At 43.7% G+C, this 17,514-nt stretch overlaps 3 protein-coding genes and 1 long non-coding RNA gene across 7 annotated transcripts in view; 2 read left to right on the top strand and 2 right to left on the bottom strand.

Annotated features, from left to right (window-relative positions):
* Positions 1–5,491, top strand: part of LOC144987328 (uncharacterized) — a 61,069-nt gene extending 55,578 nt beyond the window's left edge. For both annotated transcript variants that reach the window (XM_078936672.1, XM_078936678.1), the window contains one exon: positions 2,379–5,491. In XM_078936672.1, coding sequence (XP_078792798.1) covers positions 2,379–3,991 — 1,613 coding nt within the window. In that variant the 3' untranslated portion in view covers positions 3,992–5,491. The remainder of the gene's footprint in view (positions 1–2,378) is intronic.
* The window catches only part of LOC144981346 (uncharacterized), a 676,107-nt gene that overhangs the window by 89,950 nt on the left and 568,643 nt on the right, over positions 1–17,514 (bottom strand). The gene's annotated exons all lie outside the window — the stretch shown is intronic.
* LOC111948918 (uncharacterized) overlaps positions 1–17,514 on the top strand; it is a 377,453-nt gene that overhangs the window by 214,074 nt on the left and 145,865 nt on the right. The gene's annotated exons all lie outside the window — the stretch shown is intronic.
* Positions 14,359–16,521, bottom strand: LOC144988446 (uncharacterized). The gene is made up of 2 exons (XR_013652375.1): positions 15,964–16,521; positions 14,359–15,647 (listed from the first exon to the last, which is right to left on the bottom strand). It is a non-coding gene; the product is annotated as an uncharacterized LOC144988446 (long non-coding RNA).

The raw sequence follows: 17,514 nt of genomic DNA, 5'->3' as shown, positions 1-17,514 counted from the left end.
ATCTGGGAAGATGGAAATCCTTTTACCATTGTAGGTCAGTGGGGCTTTCTCTCTGGCTTTCTTTAAAATATCTACAGCATCTCCATCATATTGTAGCTTGGCAATGATGACATGGGGTCTCTCGTCTCCCATCTTCCTGGACATGGGCACGTGGTGTGATCGGTTGACTCGTATGTCCAGCTCCAGCTGCAGCGCCTTTCTGAACATTTTGGAGACCTCATCTGGGCTGCTGGAGTCCTGCCGCTCGTCAACACTGACTATGCGAATGTTTCCCCGCCTCATTGTCCCCTCCATATCTTCACACTTATCCCGTAGTGTTGTAATTTCACTTTGGAGCTCGGTGATGGTAGACTGACCACGTAGCTTTTTCTATTGTTGCCTTTTTATTTGCTCTTATTTATAAAAAGAAATACTCAAAAATGTTTTATGTATGTCCTCGTTCATGCAAAATGCTACACGAACATTCTAAAAACACCTAAAACACAAATTTAATAGAAGTGGGTTTTTAAACACCAACTTGCAGTCACATAGAAAATTTTGTCTGCCTTCTTGTGGTGAAATTAATACATTGTACCGTTGACACCTGAGCGTAAATACCTTTTTTTTTCTGCTGAAACAATGTACAGCTGGTTTAATAAAGATCATTTAGGATAGGGTTGGACGATGTCCCTTAAATTGGCAGTTGATGATGTTTGCAGTCAACCATCGGGATGGACGATGATATCGTGGGGGTTGGGTAGTTTTTTGTTATTATATAATTATTATTCGTTATTTTACTTTATTACTTTATTTTATTTCCCAAATAATGACTCATCCACGATGATCCAGTTTAAACTGAGGGAAGTGACTTTAAAAAATAAATAAAATAAACAAAATAGAAAAAAGTGGTGCACTCCTGCACATGATTAGTCAGGTGGACCGGTGAAGCGAGCGACCGTGTCTCTAGCAGAGCAGACAGACTTACAGTTTTGTGTTTGAGGGGGAACGGGGGATGCTTTGTTACGTGTGGGAGACTTAGGACTGTGACCCGTACCGCCGCTCTACGTGAACGAGCTACCGAATTTAGGAGAACCGGGTGTCCCGGTAAAAGTGTGTGTCGGGGCAGAGCTCGGAGCGCCAGCTCACTCAGCGGCTGTGGGGTGGTGTAAGCTTCAAAGCAGAAAGGCCGCACAGTGCTTAGAAACCATTCAAACAATCACATGGATTTGTGTTTCCAGTCTTGTCCCGACAATATAAAGACTGATGTTATTCCCACATATTTACGTGCAGCCTGGATGCAGATTGCAGCCTTTCCTGCATGGATTTATGTTCATGCTAATGTTGTTAGCCCGTGTTAGCATACTGCTAACCCTGGCTTCTTTCTGGCTCCGTTCTTTAGCACAACCCTAATTTAGGATTTATTGAGGGCTACAAAAAATCTTCCCGTGGGCCGCCATTAGCCCCCGGGCCAAAACCAACATCACTGAGTGTCTGAATCCCCACATAAGAGATGGGGTAGAGCAGTGTTTTTCAACCTTTTTTGAGCCACGGCACACTTGACAAAAATCCAGCAGCACACCAGCATTTGTCTGTTTTTTCTAAAAGTTGTAATAAAAGTTAAAAGATTTAAAAAATGTTTGATGTGTGTTCGTTGTGGTTTAATGCATTTAAGAAAAAGACTAATTGTGCCCTGAGAAGCTGTCACTTTCACCCAATGCATCATGGGAGATGTAGTGCAAACACCTGCCGAACGCAGATAGACTCACTTCTCTGAGCTTCATAGTTTGTTTTGCAGAATCAGGACAAAGAAGTGACGACTTTTCCATTTCTGATCTGTTAGTGTAATGACAGGTGATTAAACCTCCAAGAATTATTGGTGGAGACAGTTAAAGGGGCGGCACTTTTGCGAAAACGCCTGAAGCTATAACTAAATTGCGGTACCGTCATTCTTATCAAAATTTAAAAATTTAATAGAATCAAATAAAGACAAAGAAAAAAGTATTTTAGGATGTTTCATATTCCTAACAACTCTGTGTTTCATCAAGGCCTGTTTGGATGAACAAAAAACTGATCAGTTAATGGGGTTAATTTCACACGGCACACCTGACCATCTTCCCCTTGAAAAACACCGGAGTAGGAAACACAAGGTTAATGACCACCACCTTATTACTGTAAAAGATGAGTTTGTCAGTGTGGGGAGTGTGTGTTTATTAAAATGTATAGTAACCTTTTTTGAAAACTTATGAGTTTCTTTAATTAGGTGTTTAACCTACTGAAGACTGAAAGACTGACATCACCCCTAACTGTCTTATCTGTAAAAGAGAACCAAGACAAACTATGTCTTGACAATACACATATACCTTTAAAAGTTCTCCTTTTTTGTCTTTTTGTCCCTACAGTCCTCCCTCAGCATTATGCGAGTGAAGAGGATCTGTGCAACCAACAAAGCAATTTAAGAATGGAACACAGGGAACAAGAACCTCCACAAATTAAAAAGGAACATGAAGAACCAGTACTTCCACACATTAAAATGGAACATGGAGAACTAGAACCTACACAGATTAAAGAGGAACATGGAGAACCAGAAACTTCACAGATTAAAGAGGAACATGGAGAACCAGAAACTTTGCAGATTAAAGAGGAACTGCAGGAACGAGAACCTCCACAGATTAAAGACGAACAAGTGGAACAACAACTTCCACAAATTAAAGAGGAGCCACAGGAACTCTGCATCAGTCAGGATGAAGATCAGCCTGATCTGAAGTGGGAGACTGATACCTTGATGGAGATCCCTACTTATGAGGAAGATGAGAACAGTGAAGCAGATATAAACAATCAGCAGAGCTTTAATGTAACTGATAGTCAGAATGAAGAAGGAAATCAAAATAAAGAATCAACATCAACTACAGATGAGGAGACAGAATCAACATCAACTACAGATGAGGAGCAAGAATCAACATCAACTACAGATGAAGAGACAGAATCATCATCATCTACAGATGAGGAGACAGAATCTACATCAACTACAGATGAGGAGACAGAATCAACATCATCTACAGATGAGGAGACAGAATCTACATCAACTACAGATGAGGAGACAGACCCACAGAACAGAGATCAGAGGATGAGTTTTAGTTATTTATCTCAGCTCAAAACAAACATGAGACACACAGGAGAGAAGCCTTTTTCTTGTATAGAATGTGACAAAAGTTTTAGTCAAACATCTCATCTTAAATCACACATGAGATCTCATACAGGAGAGAACCCATTTTCTTGTGTAGAATGTGATAAACGTTTTAGTCATGTGTTTACTCTCAAAAAACACATGAGAACTCACACAGGAGAAAAGCTTTTTTCTTGTATAGAATGTGATAAACGTTTTAGTCATGTGTTTACTCTCAAAAAACACATGAGAACTCACACAGGAGAAAAGCCTTTTTCTTGTGTAGAATGCGATAAACGTTTTAGTGATTCATCTAGTCTCCAAAAAAGCTTGAGAACTCATACAGGAGAGAAGCCTTTTTCTTGTAAAAAATGTAATAAAAGTTTTAGTTTTGTATTTAATCTCAAAACACACATGAGAACTCACACAGGAGAGAAGCCTTTTTCATGTAAAGAATGTGATAAAAGTTTTAGTGAAAAATCAAAACTCAAAATACACATGAGAACTCACACAGGAGAGAAGCCTTTTTCATGTAAAGAATGTGATAAAAGTTTTAGTGAAAAATCAAAACTCAAAATACACATGAGAACTCATACGGGAGAAAAGCCTTTTTCTTGTACAGAATGTGATAAACGTTTTAGTCAATTATCTAATCTCAAAAACCACATAAGAACTCATACAGGAGAAAAGCCTTTTTCTTGTACAGAATGTGATAAACGTTTTAGTGAAATGTCTAGTCTCAAAAAACACATGAGAACTCACACAGGAGAAAAGCCATTTTCTTGTAAAGTATGTAAAAAAAAATTTAACCAAACATCCAGTCTCAAGACACACATGAAAACACATTAAAGGGGACTACCATTTTCATATAAAGAATGTGATAAACAATTTTAGTTCTGTATCTAGTCTTTTTGTGTAAACAATATAAAAAAAGTTTTATCGATGTATTTAGTCTCAAATCACCCCTTTTTTGTGTAAAGTATTTGCCAAAAGGTTTAGTGATGTAGTTGACCTTAAAACAGAGAACTCATGCAGAAGAGAAACTGACCTGAGGTCAGCTATTAAACCATCCTGATCTTTCATTAAAATGTATACAGGCTGATGGGCTCCAGACCACATTGATGCAGTTATTTAGTAATAAGGAGGCAGAAGTGATTATTGGATGCATTGAACTGAAACCCTTCTTTTTTATTCTTCTGACTTAAAATTGTAATTTTTAAGACATTGTTTTTAGGTGTTTGTCATCTATAAGCCACTATGCTCACATATCTCAAATCAGGGATTGTTTAATGATTCTAAACATCATGAGTTTCACTTTTTAAGTTATTTAACTTCATGAAATTAATTCTTTTAGATATACCGCTAAATAGAAATGTGCTGTTTTGAATTATGAGGGTAAGATTTGATTTTTTAAAAATGCTGATTCTGTTCAATTTTTGTTGGTTGATTTTTCCTAGTAGAATTTTGTACTTTATGTTATTGTTAAAAGTTTTTGAGTTAACCATTGTGGTTGTTGTTTATGTCAGGGACACTGACAGACGAAGTGTGTATTATTCTACACCTTGGAAGCCCGATCTGTTTCTTCTGCAAAGTGCGTTAATTTCTCATATTGCACACTTTGAAGGCCATTAACCTGCTCACACCATGGTCACTTACAAAAGAAAGAAATATTCAATCCGTTTTTAGTACTTTCTTCTTGTTATTTTTTGGATTTAAATTGCGTTTTTCTCAAAAAGCGGACTATTTGTTACGTGATGTGGCACATTTTTCACTGTAACATAATGCACCGGTGGGGCCAGCACTGACTTTGACTACAGCTGCAAAGGAAAGGGATATCTATGCCATCACGATGTGTTAAATAAAATCAGTTCAGAGATAAAGTTCACCTCTTAGTGCTTGTTTTTGTCAATATGATTAAGCTAAAGGTTGTGGTAAAGAAGCCAGCGCAGTGATGTCGAATATTGAAGCTATGTGACCGGAACTTCTTTTTAGGCGTGCAATTATCACTGTGGATTATCACTTTTTAATCTATACCCAGCAGCCAATCAGAATCAAGTATTTACCCGGACCATGGTATAAGCTATAACTATGTTGTCTAAGTCTTTGTGTTACCATGACGAAACTAGAATTATTTTATACTGTACATCTCTAAATCTAACACTATATGGTTCATAAATATTTCGGTATTGTTTAAAATATAAAATCATAAAGAACCAGACTGGTGTTTGTGTCTGGTCTTCTTGTGATTCATCTTTTCTTGTAGACATAAGAACTGTTCCTCTGTTCTTTTTGGTTCTAAGTGTTCTGTTCCAATCTTTAGTGTGAAGAATAAAGTGGACGTGAACATCAGTCAGAAGTGTGGAATCTTTCCCACAGAGTGGGTTTTCTGCTGTTTGTTGGTTCTCTGCTGGTTCCAAAGCTGGACTCCTCAGGTCCAGTTCTGACTGCTGAACCCATGACTGAGATGAGATCACAGAGCTCCATCCAATTATTTGATTGGTTCATCAGTCACATTGACCATTTTGTCTTTCTTAAATTTGCCTGTTTCAGCTCTCAAACATTTCCAACTCTAGACCTAACACCCCTTTCTCTAGCATAGTAGGTTTTATTGTACATCTTCATGAAGGAACGTCCAGCTGTTCCAAACTGAAACCATCGGAAGTAGCAATGTGTAGATGCTCTCCACTCACTGAAACCACAGTTTTTTCTATTCTGCATAGAAATTTGTGTTTCTATATTGTTGATGTTCTTTCACTTGTTGTTTTTGTCCAATTCTGACCTCTAGAGGAAGTATGTACAGGTGCACACAAAGGCCGCCTTTACACTGCATGGTTCAAGTGACCCAATTCCGATTTTTTTCTCTCACGTGGCACAGATCGGATATGATCGGTGAAAGTGTAAGCAGGACAAAAGCGCATGGATTCTGTTTTTCTCAGATCGAATACAGGTCTCTCTCATATGTAGAAATAAATCTGAAATGAATCGGATACGTGCATTTGCGTGTGACATGTAAGCAGACAGATCGGATATTCCCCAGTAAATGCGAGTCGTACCTCAGTGACATCAATTCAGGACACCACCAACTGAGATCACATGACTTATTAAGGTGCTTTTGTGTGCTGATTTTGCTGTCAGTGTGTTACCTTTCAGCCTCAGGCTTCAGACCGTAGTCGGAAACCGCTGTTCCCGGTCTGGACGCAAACGGTAACTAATGAAGCGGGACACCGTTGCTATGGAACAGCAGGTTAGAAGCCGTTTATTTCTTTGGGGGGCGTGTATGATGGGGACCGTGTGTGTGTAAGGAGAGAGGGGCAGTGTGAGCGCGGAGCGGGGGAGTGTCAGAGAACCGTAAATTAAAAATAAGGTGTCTCCCCCAAAAGTTTTGGAGTCTTTCTTAACCCACTCTGGAGGCTGAGGGTTCAGAACGGAAAAGTGAACCCCGAGGAAATCTCCCGTGCGTTTCTGACTATGGTCGGAAAAGAGAAGTCATCGCGCAGGAATGGTTCAACACTTGGATCAAACTGTTAAAACAGCACGTCTGCAAACACTTCCACATTCAAAACTCAGAGAGAGCCGAGCAGCCCTCCTTTTTTTCCTCCCCCGTGCATCCCCTCAGGAGCGCCCAAGGCAACGCCTCTTTCCGTCGCCGCCTTGCCTCCATGACAACCGCAGTCACAAAAGTACGAAAGAGGTCCGCGGAATGCAGAAATACTGCTACGTAGTCCTCAGAACGTCCACGTTTGATAGTTTCAGCATTGTATAGTGTAAATGCAAAAATCAGATACGGGTCACTTAAAAGATGATGTAAGCGGGTCGTCAAAAAAATCGGATACAGTCAGAAAATCGGATATGAGCATCAAGACCTGCAGTGTAAAGGCGGCCAAAGAGACAACCCAAAGGAGGACCCACTGACTGCATAAGTGATCTGGACTGAGCCAGTGTGATGTTACCCATAAAAAATGTCTTCCTTCCAGCTCTAACCAAAAGAAGTCAATTCAGCTGCCATTTTCCTGATGGATATGGATGGAGCCCTGAGTCTGTCTGAGTCAACATTTCAATGTTCAAGACTTTATTGATCTCTGGAGGGAAATTCGGTTGTCACAGCAGCCAAAACAAGAAATATGGGGGTTAGAAAAAGACAAAAAACAAAGTAGCAATGAGTAGGAATAAAATAGTAATAATAAAAAGTGGAAGTAAAAGTACACGTCATAAATAATAAGTTAAATAAGGCAATAAATCACATTAGCTGTTTCATCAGTCCTAGACCATGTTGTTGTATAGTCTGACTGCTGTTGGGACGAAGGACCTCTGGTAATGGGCCTTTTTGCACCGGGGGGGCAGCAGTCTCTGGCCAGAATCCTTTAAAGTGAAGAAAAACTGACCTTTGACCCCTCCCTCATGTGTTCCACATCCAGCTGCAGACACACCACTACAGCTCACATTCCACTTCTGATCCAGCAGTTAGAACCAGAGCCTGCATTTGCAGCAGGTTCCAACCCACTGACCACTGATCCACACAGGGGGACGTCCTAAGGGGCGGAGTCAGCCACTGGAGAAATGGGGGTCACTCTGGGCCTCTCTGTGTCTGGACCTTCAGAGGGACAGTGGTTTGGTCCAGAACACGGATGCTAAACTAGCTCTCTGGAAACTTGAACTTGTTGAATGGGAAACTTCCTGAAATCTTCTTCATCTGTTGACTTGTTCTTTCTTCATCTGAATGAGCTCAGTCCTCTCCCAAATCCAACTCCATCTATCTTCAGTGCTTTGGACTGAGTTGGAGCAGAACTAGAGCTTTCTCCAGATGTCCTAGTACTTTTAGATCAGTGTCTTCCAATATTTGGAGCCCAGGTTCACTTCTTTCCCTGACAAAAATCCCAAAAGGCCTACCAGCCACCAAATAGTCAGAAACCAGAGAAACTTGGTGGTCTGCATTGATGAGAAACCAGTCCCTCCAGGATGACACATGGCTTTTTGGAATCATTTCACACACAAACAAACGGGAAGTTGTGCTTGTTTTTCTGAGAAAAGTCAACCAAATGTGTGATAATGGTCAATGTAAATGTTTTGATAAAGGCTGTAGGGGATTCAGGGATTGTGGAGCGGTTGTTGTTTCCTTCTGGGTTAAAGTGCAGTTTTGTGTAACCTCCCAAAGAGGAGAAACCCAAAAAAGAAAGGAAAAGCAAAGAGACAGGTGGAAGCCATCATGAGATTCCTTTAGAACAGGAAGTTCTTTGTCATTTCATGCACTAGTTACATTTAGCTCTAGTTGTTGAACATTCTAGAAACTCCTAAAAACATTTTCTGTCCACTTTGAAACCATATGGGGCTGACTTGGCCTTGCTCGCTGGGATACGGCCAACATCCAGAAATCTACCAACAGACATTTTTAGCTCTAGTTGTTGAACATTCTATGTTTTGAAGAGGCAGGCTCTTCTAAAAGAAACTAGCAGGAGCCCCAGCGCTGGTCTTTGCTTGGATTTGGTTTAGACTTGTTCAGAGTCAAATGCATGTTTTAAGGGGAGGAGGATTATTTTGTTGTTGCTGTTTTTGTTCCTATTCTTACAATCCACTATATGTCCCTTGTTGAATTCTATTATTAAAATGTGGGAAACAAATGTTTATCAAATCCAAATCCATCCAAAAGCCTGGAGACTGGATGGCCGTGGTCCTCCCTTTGACCTGGACAGTGGTTGCCATGGCGACCTGCACACTCACCAAGCTGGAACTTAGAAGAAGAAAAAGAGACCAAAATGATTGATAAAGCAGGTTTTCCAGGGAAATCCCACAAAGTGCTTTCCAAGCTAGAACCAAGAATATCCAGCATGCATTTGGAAAAACTCATTAGCTTCTTGTGGAAAATGATGAGTCATTGGAAAAGCATTCTATGAATGCTCAGAAAACTTCCTCTAAGGTTGTGGTTGTTTGGAGAAGTCCTCCTCTTCAAAGAAGTTCTCCTGACCATCTTCAAAGCCACTTTCTGCTTTTTCAAACGCTACTGTTCAACAAAAACTTGGTTTCTGCCACAAAACCAACCTTAGATACTGAAACAGAATGAATCCAATGCAGAAATGTGTTGACACCTTTAATTCAAAGCTTCAATCAGTTTGAATCTCATGAAGAACATTTCAAAAATCCACATTTGGATCAGGCGTCTTCATCAGAGCACAACTCATGTTTCCAGGACTGTGACTCACCAATATATCCTCATTTCCTTTACACAATCTGTTTCCATCATTTGGATTTTTCATAAAAACTTGAGTTAGAAAAGAATTGTTGCCCCAAAATGTCCAGTTTGAATAGTCTACAGTTTGTTGTGTTTGGTTGCTAGGTAACAGGCTCTTTAATGTCTATGATGTCATGGTGGCTTTCAGAGTTGAACTCCTGAATATGACGGTAAACATTTGGATTGAACAAAAATGGGATTGAAGCTCATGCTAAATCCTGATCTCAATGCTGAAAAAACCTCCTCCTAGATTCTGGTTGTTTGGAGAAGTCCTCCTCTTCCAAGAATTCCTGAAAAAAGCCCTCATTTCTCCTGACCATCTTCAAAGCCACTTTCTGCTTTAGTTTAGTCCAAACTTGCTTTATGCTGACAACATTTACAGCTTGAATCCATCTGAAGAATCCAAGGAAACAAACCAATCTAAGTCTGCATTCATGCCACTTCAGAACCAACAAAGCATGTTTCCAGGACGCTGACTTACCAATAGAACTTGGGATTTCCTTTGCAGAATCCTTCTCCGTGTGTTTTCCTTTGTTTTTCTCCCCAAAACCTAAAGCAGAGATTTTTGCTGAGCTGCAGAACAAACGTCTGACTGCTTTAACCGCCGTTGATGGTTTGTTGTGTTTCCCTCTATAGCTGCTATGGTCTTGGTATGGTTGCTAGGTAACGCTGTCTTTGATGATGATGACGTCAGAGTGGCCTCTAGAATGGACTTTTTTCATGTGTAACCAGGAGCTGTAACCTTTAGGGCACTATGACCCAGAAAGAGGTCCAGGCAGTGACGGTGTTCAGTGACGTCACTCCTCAGTGATGGACATGCTGTACACAGCAGACTGCAGACCAGCCCACACCAGCAACACCATAGTGTAGTTTGCAGACGACACTACTGTGGTGGGGCTGATCTCTGTGGACGATGAGACGGCCTATAGAGACAAAGTCCTGAAACTCTCAAGGTGGTGTCAGGCTAACAACCTCATCCTGAACACCACCAAGACCAAGGAGATCATCCTGGACTTGAGGAAGAACAGAGCAGATCCACCCCCACTCTACATCGATGGAAACTGTGTGGAGAGGGTCCACAGCTTCACCCTCCTGGGCGCCACCATCTCTGATGACCTCACAGGGTCTAACAACACCATCAGGAAGGCTCAGCAACGCCTGCATTTACTGAGAAGACTCAGGAAGAACAATGTGAACCAGGAGCTGCTGGTAACCTTCTACTGCTCAACCATTGAGAGCATCCTGTCCTCCTGCATCACAGTGTGGTTCTCCCACTGCACTGAAGCAGAACGGCAGAGCCTCCAGAGAGTGGTAAAGACAGAAGAGGATCATCGGCTGCCCCCTCCCTCACTGAAGGACATCTACCAGTCATGCTGCCTCAGCAGAGTGACTGACATCATCACTGACTCCACCCATCCTGCTTTCTCTCTGTTTGAACTGCTGCCCTCTGGAAGGAGGTACAGGTCCATCAGAACCAGGACAAACAGACTAAGGAACAGCTTTTTTCCACAGGAAATCACCATACGGAATACACACACTTCCACCAACCACACCCACTCTGACTTTTTACAAATGCTAAATCTCTGACTACACATGTGTGCAATATCTTGACTTCTGTGCAATAACACAATATCTACTATGCTGCGCTCACAGCAACTCCACTCATTCCATTCTATTTTGTCCATACATATTTAATATTTAACAGTTTCTGTACATATTGTTCATTTTTTGTTAGAGATGTAAATAGTTATTCTATTTTATTTTATTTAACTTCATCACTTCAAGGCTGCTGCAATTTCATTGTATCACCATCTACAATGACAACAAAGACTCTGATTCTGATTTATTTCTGGAAGATGCCATTTTTGTCCCTAAATGTTGGATTCAGTCTGAATTCCAGTCCCACTCCCAGCATTCCTGCTCCTCTTTAGCTCCTCCTCTTCCTCCTGATCAAAGTTTGAAGCCCAGAGCCAAAAGTGCGTCTGCAGCTGCTTCTGCTCCAGCAGCCGCTCCCTCTGCTCCTCCTGCCTCTCCTCCTCTGGGAGCTCCTGTATCCTCCTGCGCTCCTCCCTGTCCTCCAGCATCATCAGGAGGCTTTCAAAAGGCTTTCTGGAATGTTCCAAAGCAGAAACCTTCATCATTTGAAGATGGAGGAAGACTCCAACACTGACAGACAGACAGACAGACAGGAAGTCTCCTGGTTTTTCTGCTTCCGAAGGTTTTTGGGAAACTGCAGAGTTTTCTTTGTGGAGCTAAAGAGCTGCTGTCAGTCTGCTTTGGTCCATCAGGAATGAAGGTCAGGACTGAGAGGAACCTGAAGAAAGTGACTCTTCATCATCTGCTGCTGAAGAAGACAGAGGAAGATCCACTGTGAGAGCAGCTGCAGAAAGCTTTCTGCTGTTTTTCTCCTCTGAGAGAGTTTGGAGTTCCCAGCAGTTTGAGTGGAGCTGAAGCAGCAGAGCTGAAACAGACGTTCTTCTGCTCCCATTCAGCATGAACGGACAGATCCACTGAAGGCCGGCCTGAAGCTCTGGCTTCCAACACGTCTGCATGGATCCAAGCGTGTGCAGTGTGTGCTGACATGCTGTTCTCTGAGGAACATGTTGGTGTCTGACTGGATCTGAGGACACAAACAGCTGCTGACATCTGAGAGGGTCAAGCTGCAGAGTGGCTCCTCAAAGCTCACGTCTCTGTGACAAACATGATGCTGCTTCTGTCTGTGCTCCACCACTAAAAGGACTGTCCAGAGTTGGTCCTGATCCGGTTCTAGTCTTTCTGGCTCCAACTTCTCTTTCCTGTCAGGAACCCTTCATGTTCTCTGCCTTCCTCACATTTCTGTCTTCTCTCTGGGCTTGAAGCCCAAAAGGAGCTGAAAGCTGCTGACTTCAGTCTGATCCCATGTTCTGGATCATCCGTGTTCCTGAAACAGCTGCTGGACCCGTGATCAGAGGAACCCAGGAATCGGAGAACTTCCCAGAACATGCAGACACATGTGGAACTGTTCTGATCATCTGTGTGTGTTGACAGTGAAGGAGAGCTTTGTCCTTCAAGAACTTCATCTTTGAAAAAACTTTATTGACTCTGACAGAGTTTCAGTTGGAATCCATGTGGTTTTCATTCTTCCATTGACGTTGTCTCCAGAAACTAAAGATCTGCTGAATCAATGCTCCTCTGAGAACTTTGGAGCTTTTCTCTGCATCTGTTCCACACTTGAATGTGCAGAAGATCAAAGCGCCGGACGCTCTGAGCTTCAGCGTTCCAGTCAGCAGCTGCTGAACCAAAGCCAGCAGCAGGTGAGGATCTGGGCCTCAAAGCAAACGGACAGAAAGATGAATGGAAGAAGGGATGGAGTCCCAGTGTTGAAGACATCAGCTGGAGAAGCTCTGAGGCTCTTTCAGGTGGGCGTGGCAGCGCTGCTGCTTTCCAGCAAACCAAGCAAACTGCAGCATCTGTGATCTGAGAGGCTGTTGGTGAAGAAGAGCATCATCAGCATAGAACTGTGGGCCGTTTGGCTTCAGAAGAACAGCTTCATGATGTGGAAAGAATCTGTGTCCTTCAACAGGTCCAGAAGATCCCAAACATGGAAACTGGAAGCAGTTTGGATTCCGGTTTCTTCCTGAACTTTGAGGATCCAAATGCTGAAAATGGAAGCTGACAGAGAATGCAGCAGACTTTACCAATGTGCTCAGAACACTAGAACATCCACAGAAGAAGAAAACACTGTTCTAGTGGAACATCTACAACTTCTGTCCATGATTCAGAGGAACTAAAGAAAGATGACTCCTCCCACTTTGGGTTTGGTCAAATGTAGAAAAGAACAAACAACCAAATCAAAACAATTTGGATCAATTCTGGCTGAAAATGTTCAAACTTTTCAACTTTCAGGAAAAAGAGATTTAAAGAAATAAATCTATTTTAGAATCTATGAAGAACACTGACTGGAAAACAGCGCCAGACCAGAACGCTGCTTTTTTGAAGGTCCCGCCGGTAATGGGACCTTCCAGCCGTTGTCTCTGGATCAAAGTGGAACGGCTGTCTTCAGATGTTGTGGTGAGAAACACAGAACTTCACTCTCTGTCACTGCTTGGTGGGCACATTCACACTTCACTTTGTTGTCACAGACGGGATCATCATCATCATCATCATCATCAAGAGTCTCTGAGGGAAGGAAGGGATGTGGACGCACCCTTGTGCTACTTTAACATTGGGAGATAGGTCAGAGTTAGGTCCGCCTCCAGCTGACACATGTAGGTGGTTCTTTCAGAGGTGCTGATGTTTGTTGGAAGAACAAGTCTCTCAGGTGATGGAAGCAGCAGATATTGGAGGAGAAGATTTCATCTGAGAATACGGAGAACTCCCAGACCAAAGCTGTTCCTGTCTCCAACAGTCTAGAACCGTTTGTCCTGCTGGAAGTTCATGATGTTTACTTCTCGCTGGATTTCCATTTTCCAGTGTTTCCACAACTGATGATGTCATCAATCTGATCTTTCAAAACACATTACTTCCTGGTTTCATTGACAGCAAATGTTCCTAAAGATCTGACCCCCTAAAAGCTCCAATAGCAGCTCAGCAGAAACTGTGATCTGATCTTGAGCCTGATGAGGAAGCATCTTTCTGCAGGTGGTGCTGCAGCTTTGGGCATGTTTTCCAACTCTTTAGCTTCTGCTGTTCATGGAGTCGTGTCCCTCTGTTCTTGGAAAGGAGAAACGTGCAGAGAACTTTTCCCATTTCCACTCCCTCCTTTCAGCTGCTGCCCACTGTTCCCCTCTGAATCAGGAGGGAGGAGCTCTCATCTGTTCTGCCCACCCCCATCTAGAAAGACATCAGCACCACCTGAACATTCCAAAGCTCTTTTCCAACCATTTCTACTGAGAAGGAACCAAACACATGAAGATTAGAACAGCTGGAACAGGATGAGGGGGAAGGCTAAAGATTCAAGTCTGTTTGTGAGTCAAAGATAGAATGAAGACAAACATCAATAGAAAACACAGAGTTGATTCAAAAGAGCATTTATTAGATCCAAACAGGCTGCAGGAATTTTACAGACAGCTTTCAGTTCGAAGCCTTTTGACACTCAGATGCAGTTCTGCGAACAGCCAGCAGGTGTCTCCCTTCTCCCTCCTGCTTCAATGCAGTTGGTGTTGTTGCAGCAGCTGCATCAAAGTGATTCTCTGCATCCAGAGGCTGTCATTCCTCACTAAGATCCATGCTCAGAAAGTTTCTACTAGTTTCACACATTCTAGAAAATGAGGAGATTCTACTGGATTTAGATGAAACTTCTTTAAAACTGCAGCTAAAAATGCTGTCAGCATGAAAAAGAACAGAGTTTTAGCCACAAAACACCAAAGAAAACGGAAGTTCAGTCAGAAAACTGTGGAAAACATCAATCAAAGCAAAACTCTGAGTCTTTCAAACTGCATGAGTCAATATTTGATCATCAACAGAATAGAGATGATAGAAAAATGATTCAACTGAGAGACTTTTGTTCACAAACTGAGATCAGACGGGATTTGTGCTCCAAAAACTGACTTCAAAGGACTTGAATCCAAACCAGTGAGTCATGTGACCACAGCGTTTGTCCGTGTCTCCACTATGAACGTTCTGGTCACATGACCATGTTGGAGGTTTCTGAATGAAACTCTGTGTTTGTTTGTCAATGAGAGTTTCTGGAGAACAGAAATCAAGTGTGAAACATCTGGAACCAGAACCTTGTGATCCAGAGTTCTGGTTCTGTCCCTGTTCCAGAGACAGAACCAGGATCCAACGCCTGACTGTGTTTTCCCCTGACCCACACATAGATCTATGTCATCCAGAAATGTTCTGTCTGATCAATGATTCCCTCAATCCTTGATTGGTCCATCCCAAACTCACATCTGTCAATCAAATGTAGATCAAAGAAGAAAGTGATGATCTAGAAAAGAATATGTTTGTCTGCAGGTCTGTTTTTCTCCAGGTCCTGGAGCTGCTGAGCATCTGAATCCAACCCATGTTTCAGATCAACACTCCAAGTTAGAATGAGAAGAGGAAGTGCAGTTCTCCATCAGTCCACCGGGGGAGCTGCAGCACAATAACTGTCCACTTGATGCTGAGAGAGACAGTGGAGCTGATCTCAGATCAGTTCCTGCTGCGGCTCTGACACTCATCTCCACTTCCTCTGATTCCTCCATCACTCTGCTCTCCACCTCCCAGGAACACCGTCCAATCACAACATCTCTGCAGACCAGCTGCTGCCGCTGCTCCTCTCTGCTCCTCCAGGAGGAACAACTGAACCACCCCCTCCACCTGCAGAGAGAAAGTAGAGAGACAGAGATGAAGGAGTGTCTCCTGATCCTGGTCTGTCAGTCAGTGATGCAGCACAGCAGCAGAAAGAGCAGCAGGAGCTTCAGTCCTGTTCAGAGCAGCAGCTTCCTGTCATCTTCACCTGTTGGAGCTTCTGCTGCTCTGATTGGCTGACTGTTGTCCTGAAGCCTGTCATCATTCTCCTCAGAGCTTCACTGAGAAGCTGCAGCTTCACAGGAAACTCTGCATCTTTGCTCTCAGACTAACTTTAGGACCAAACATCTGGAAGCAGCTGGACTGACTCCAACCCTCTACTGACCTCAGAGTCTGCAGTTTGGAGTTTGGACTCTCCACCAGATCCTGGAGCTGCTGGACATCTGAAGACTGAAGGTCATTGTCTCTCAGGTCTAGTTCTGTCAGGTGGGGCGGGTTGGACTTCAGAACTGAAACCAGAGCAGCACAGCTGGTCTTTGACAAACTGCAGAACTTCAACCTGAATCCAGAACAAAGAGTTGAGTTTAAAGACAAAGTTCATGTTTTGCGTTCATGCGTTCAAGTTCATGCGGGAACGTGTCCACAAAAAGGCTGTGAGGAGGTGGACCCCAGAAACGGAGCAGGCCCTGCAGGACTGTTTTGGGTCCACGGACTGGGACGCTCTTTGCACGCCTCATGGGGAGGACATTGATGGCATGACGGACTGCATCACGGAATATATTAAATTCTGTGAGGAGTCCGTTGTGCCTACTCGAACTGTTCGATGCTTCCCCAACAACAAACCCTGGATCAGCTGTGACCTGAAGAACCTCCTGAACAGGAAGAAGAGAGCCTTCAGGTCTGGAGACCGGGAGGAGCTGAAGAGGGTGCAGCACCAACTTAGGGATCAGTTGAGGAACGGGAGAGATTCCTACAGGAGGAAGCTGGAATCCAAACTCCAGCAGGACAACATGAGGGCGGTGTGGTCTGGAATAAAAAAGATCACAGGATGTGGGGGGAGAAGCAGACCCATCAGAGGCAGCAAAGAGAGAGCTGACGAGCTTAACACCTTTTTCAACAGGTTTAGCTCTCTGAATGCCTCAACCTCCTCCCCCCCAACTCCACCACACCAACCCCCGCTCCTGCTGCCTCTCAGCTACCTGACCTCCCCCCTCATGAACCCCCCACACCTCCTCACCTTCCTCCCCCCTCTAATACACCACACCTACTGGGCCCACAGTCAATCACCCCTCCCCCCAGTCCAACCACCACCCCCCTCCCTCCCTGTTTGACTGTAACAGCCTGCCAGGTGAAGAAACAGCTGGAGAAACTTAACCAGCACAAAGCAGCCGGCCCGGATGGCGTCAGCCCTCGTACCTTGAGGACCTGTGCCCACCAGCTGTCTGCGGTTCTCCAGCATCTCTTCAACCTGAGCCTCAGACTGGAGAAGGTGCCGCTCCTCTGGAAGACCTCCTGCCTGGTCCCCGTTCCTAAGAAGACGTCTCCATCTCACCTTGGGGATTTCCGTCCAGTTGCCCTCACCTCCCATGTGATGAAGGTGCTGGAGAGGCTGGTGTTGGCTCAAGTGAGACCGGTGGTGAGCTCTTCTCTGGACCCCCTGCAGTTTGCCTACCGGCCGCGCCTGGGGGTGGATGATGCTGTCATCCATCTGCTGCAGCGAGCTCATTCACACCTGGATGGTGGCGGAGGCATGGTGAGAATCACCTTCTTTGATTTCTCCAGTGCCTTTAACACCATCCGGCCTTCTTTACTGGGTGATAAGCTGCGGCTGATGGGTGCTGGTGCGTCCACCGTCTCCTGGATCACTGACTACCTGACAGACAGGCCACAGTTTGTCCGACTGGGCGGCGTCCTGTCTGACGTGGTGCTGAGTGGT

Source organism: Oryzias latipes, chromosome 2, assembly GCF_053564925.1.
Source record: "Oryzias latipes strain Hd-rR chromosome 2, Olatipes_Hd-rR_3.1".
Classification (NCBI taxonomy): Eukaryota; Metazoa; Chordata; class Actinopteri; order Beloniformes; family Adrianichthyidae; genus Oryzias; species Oryzias latipes.
Note: the sequence above shows the minus strand (reverse complement) of the source record. Positions and strands in the feature narration are given on the sequence as shown.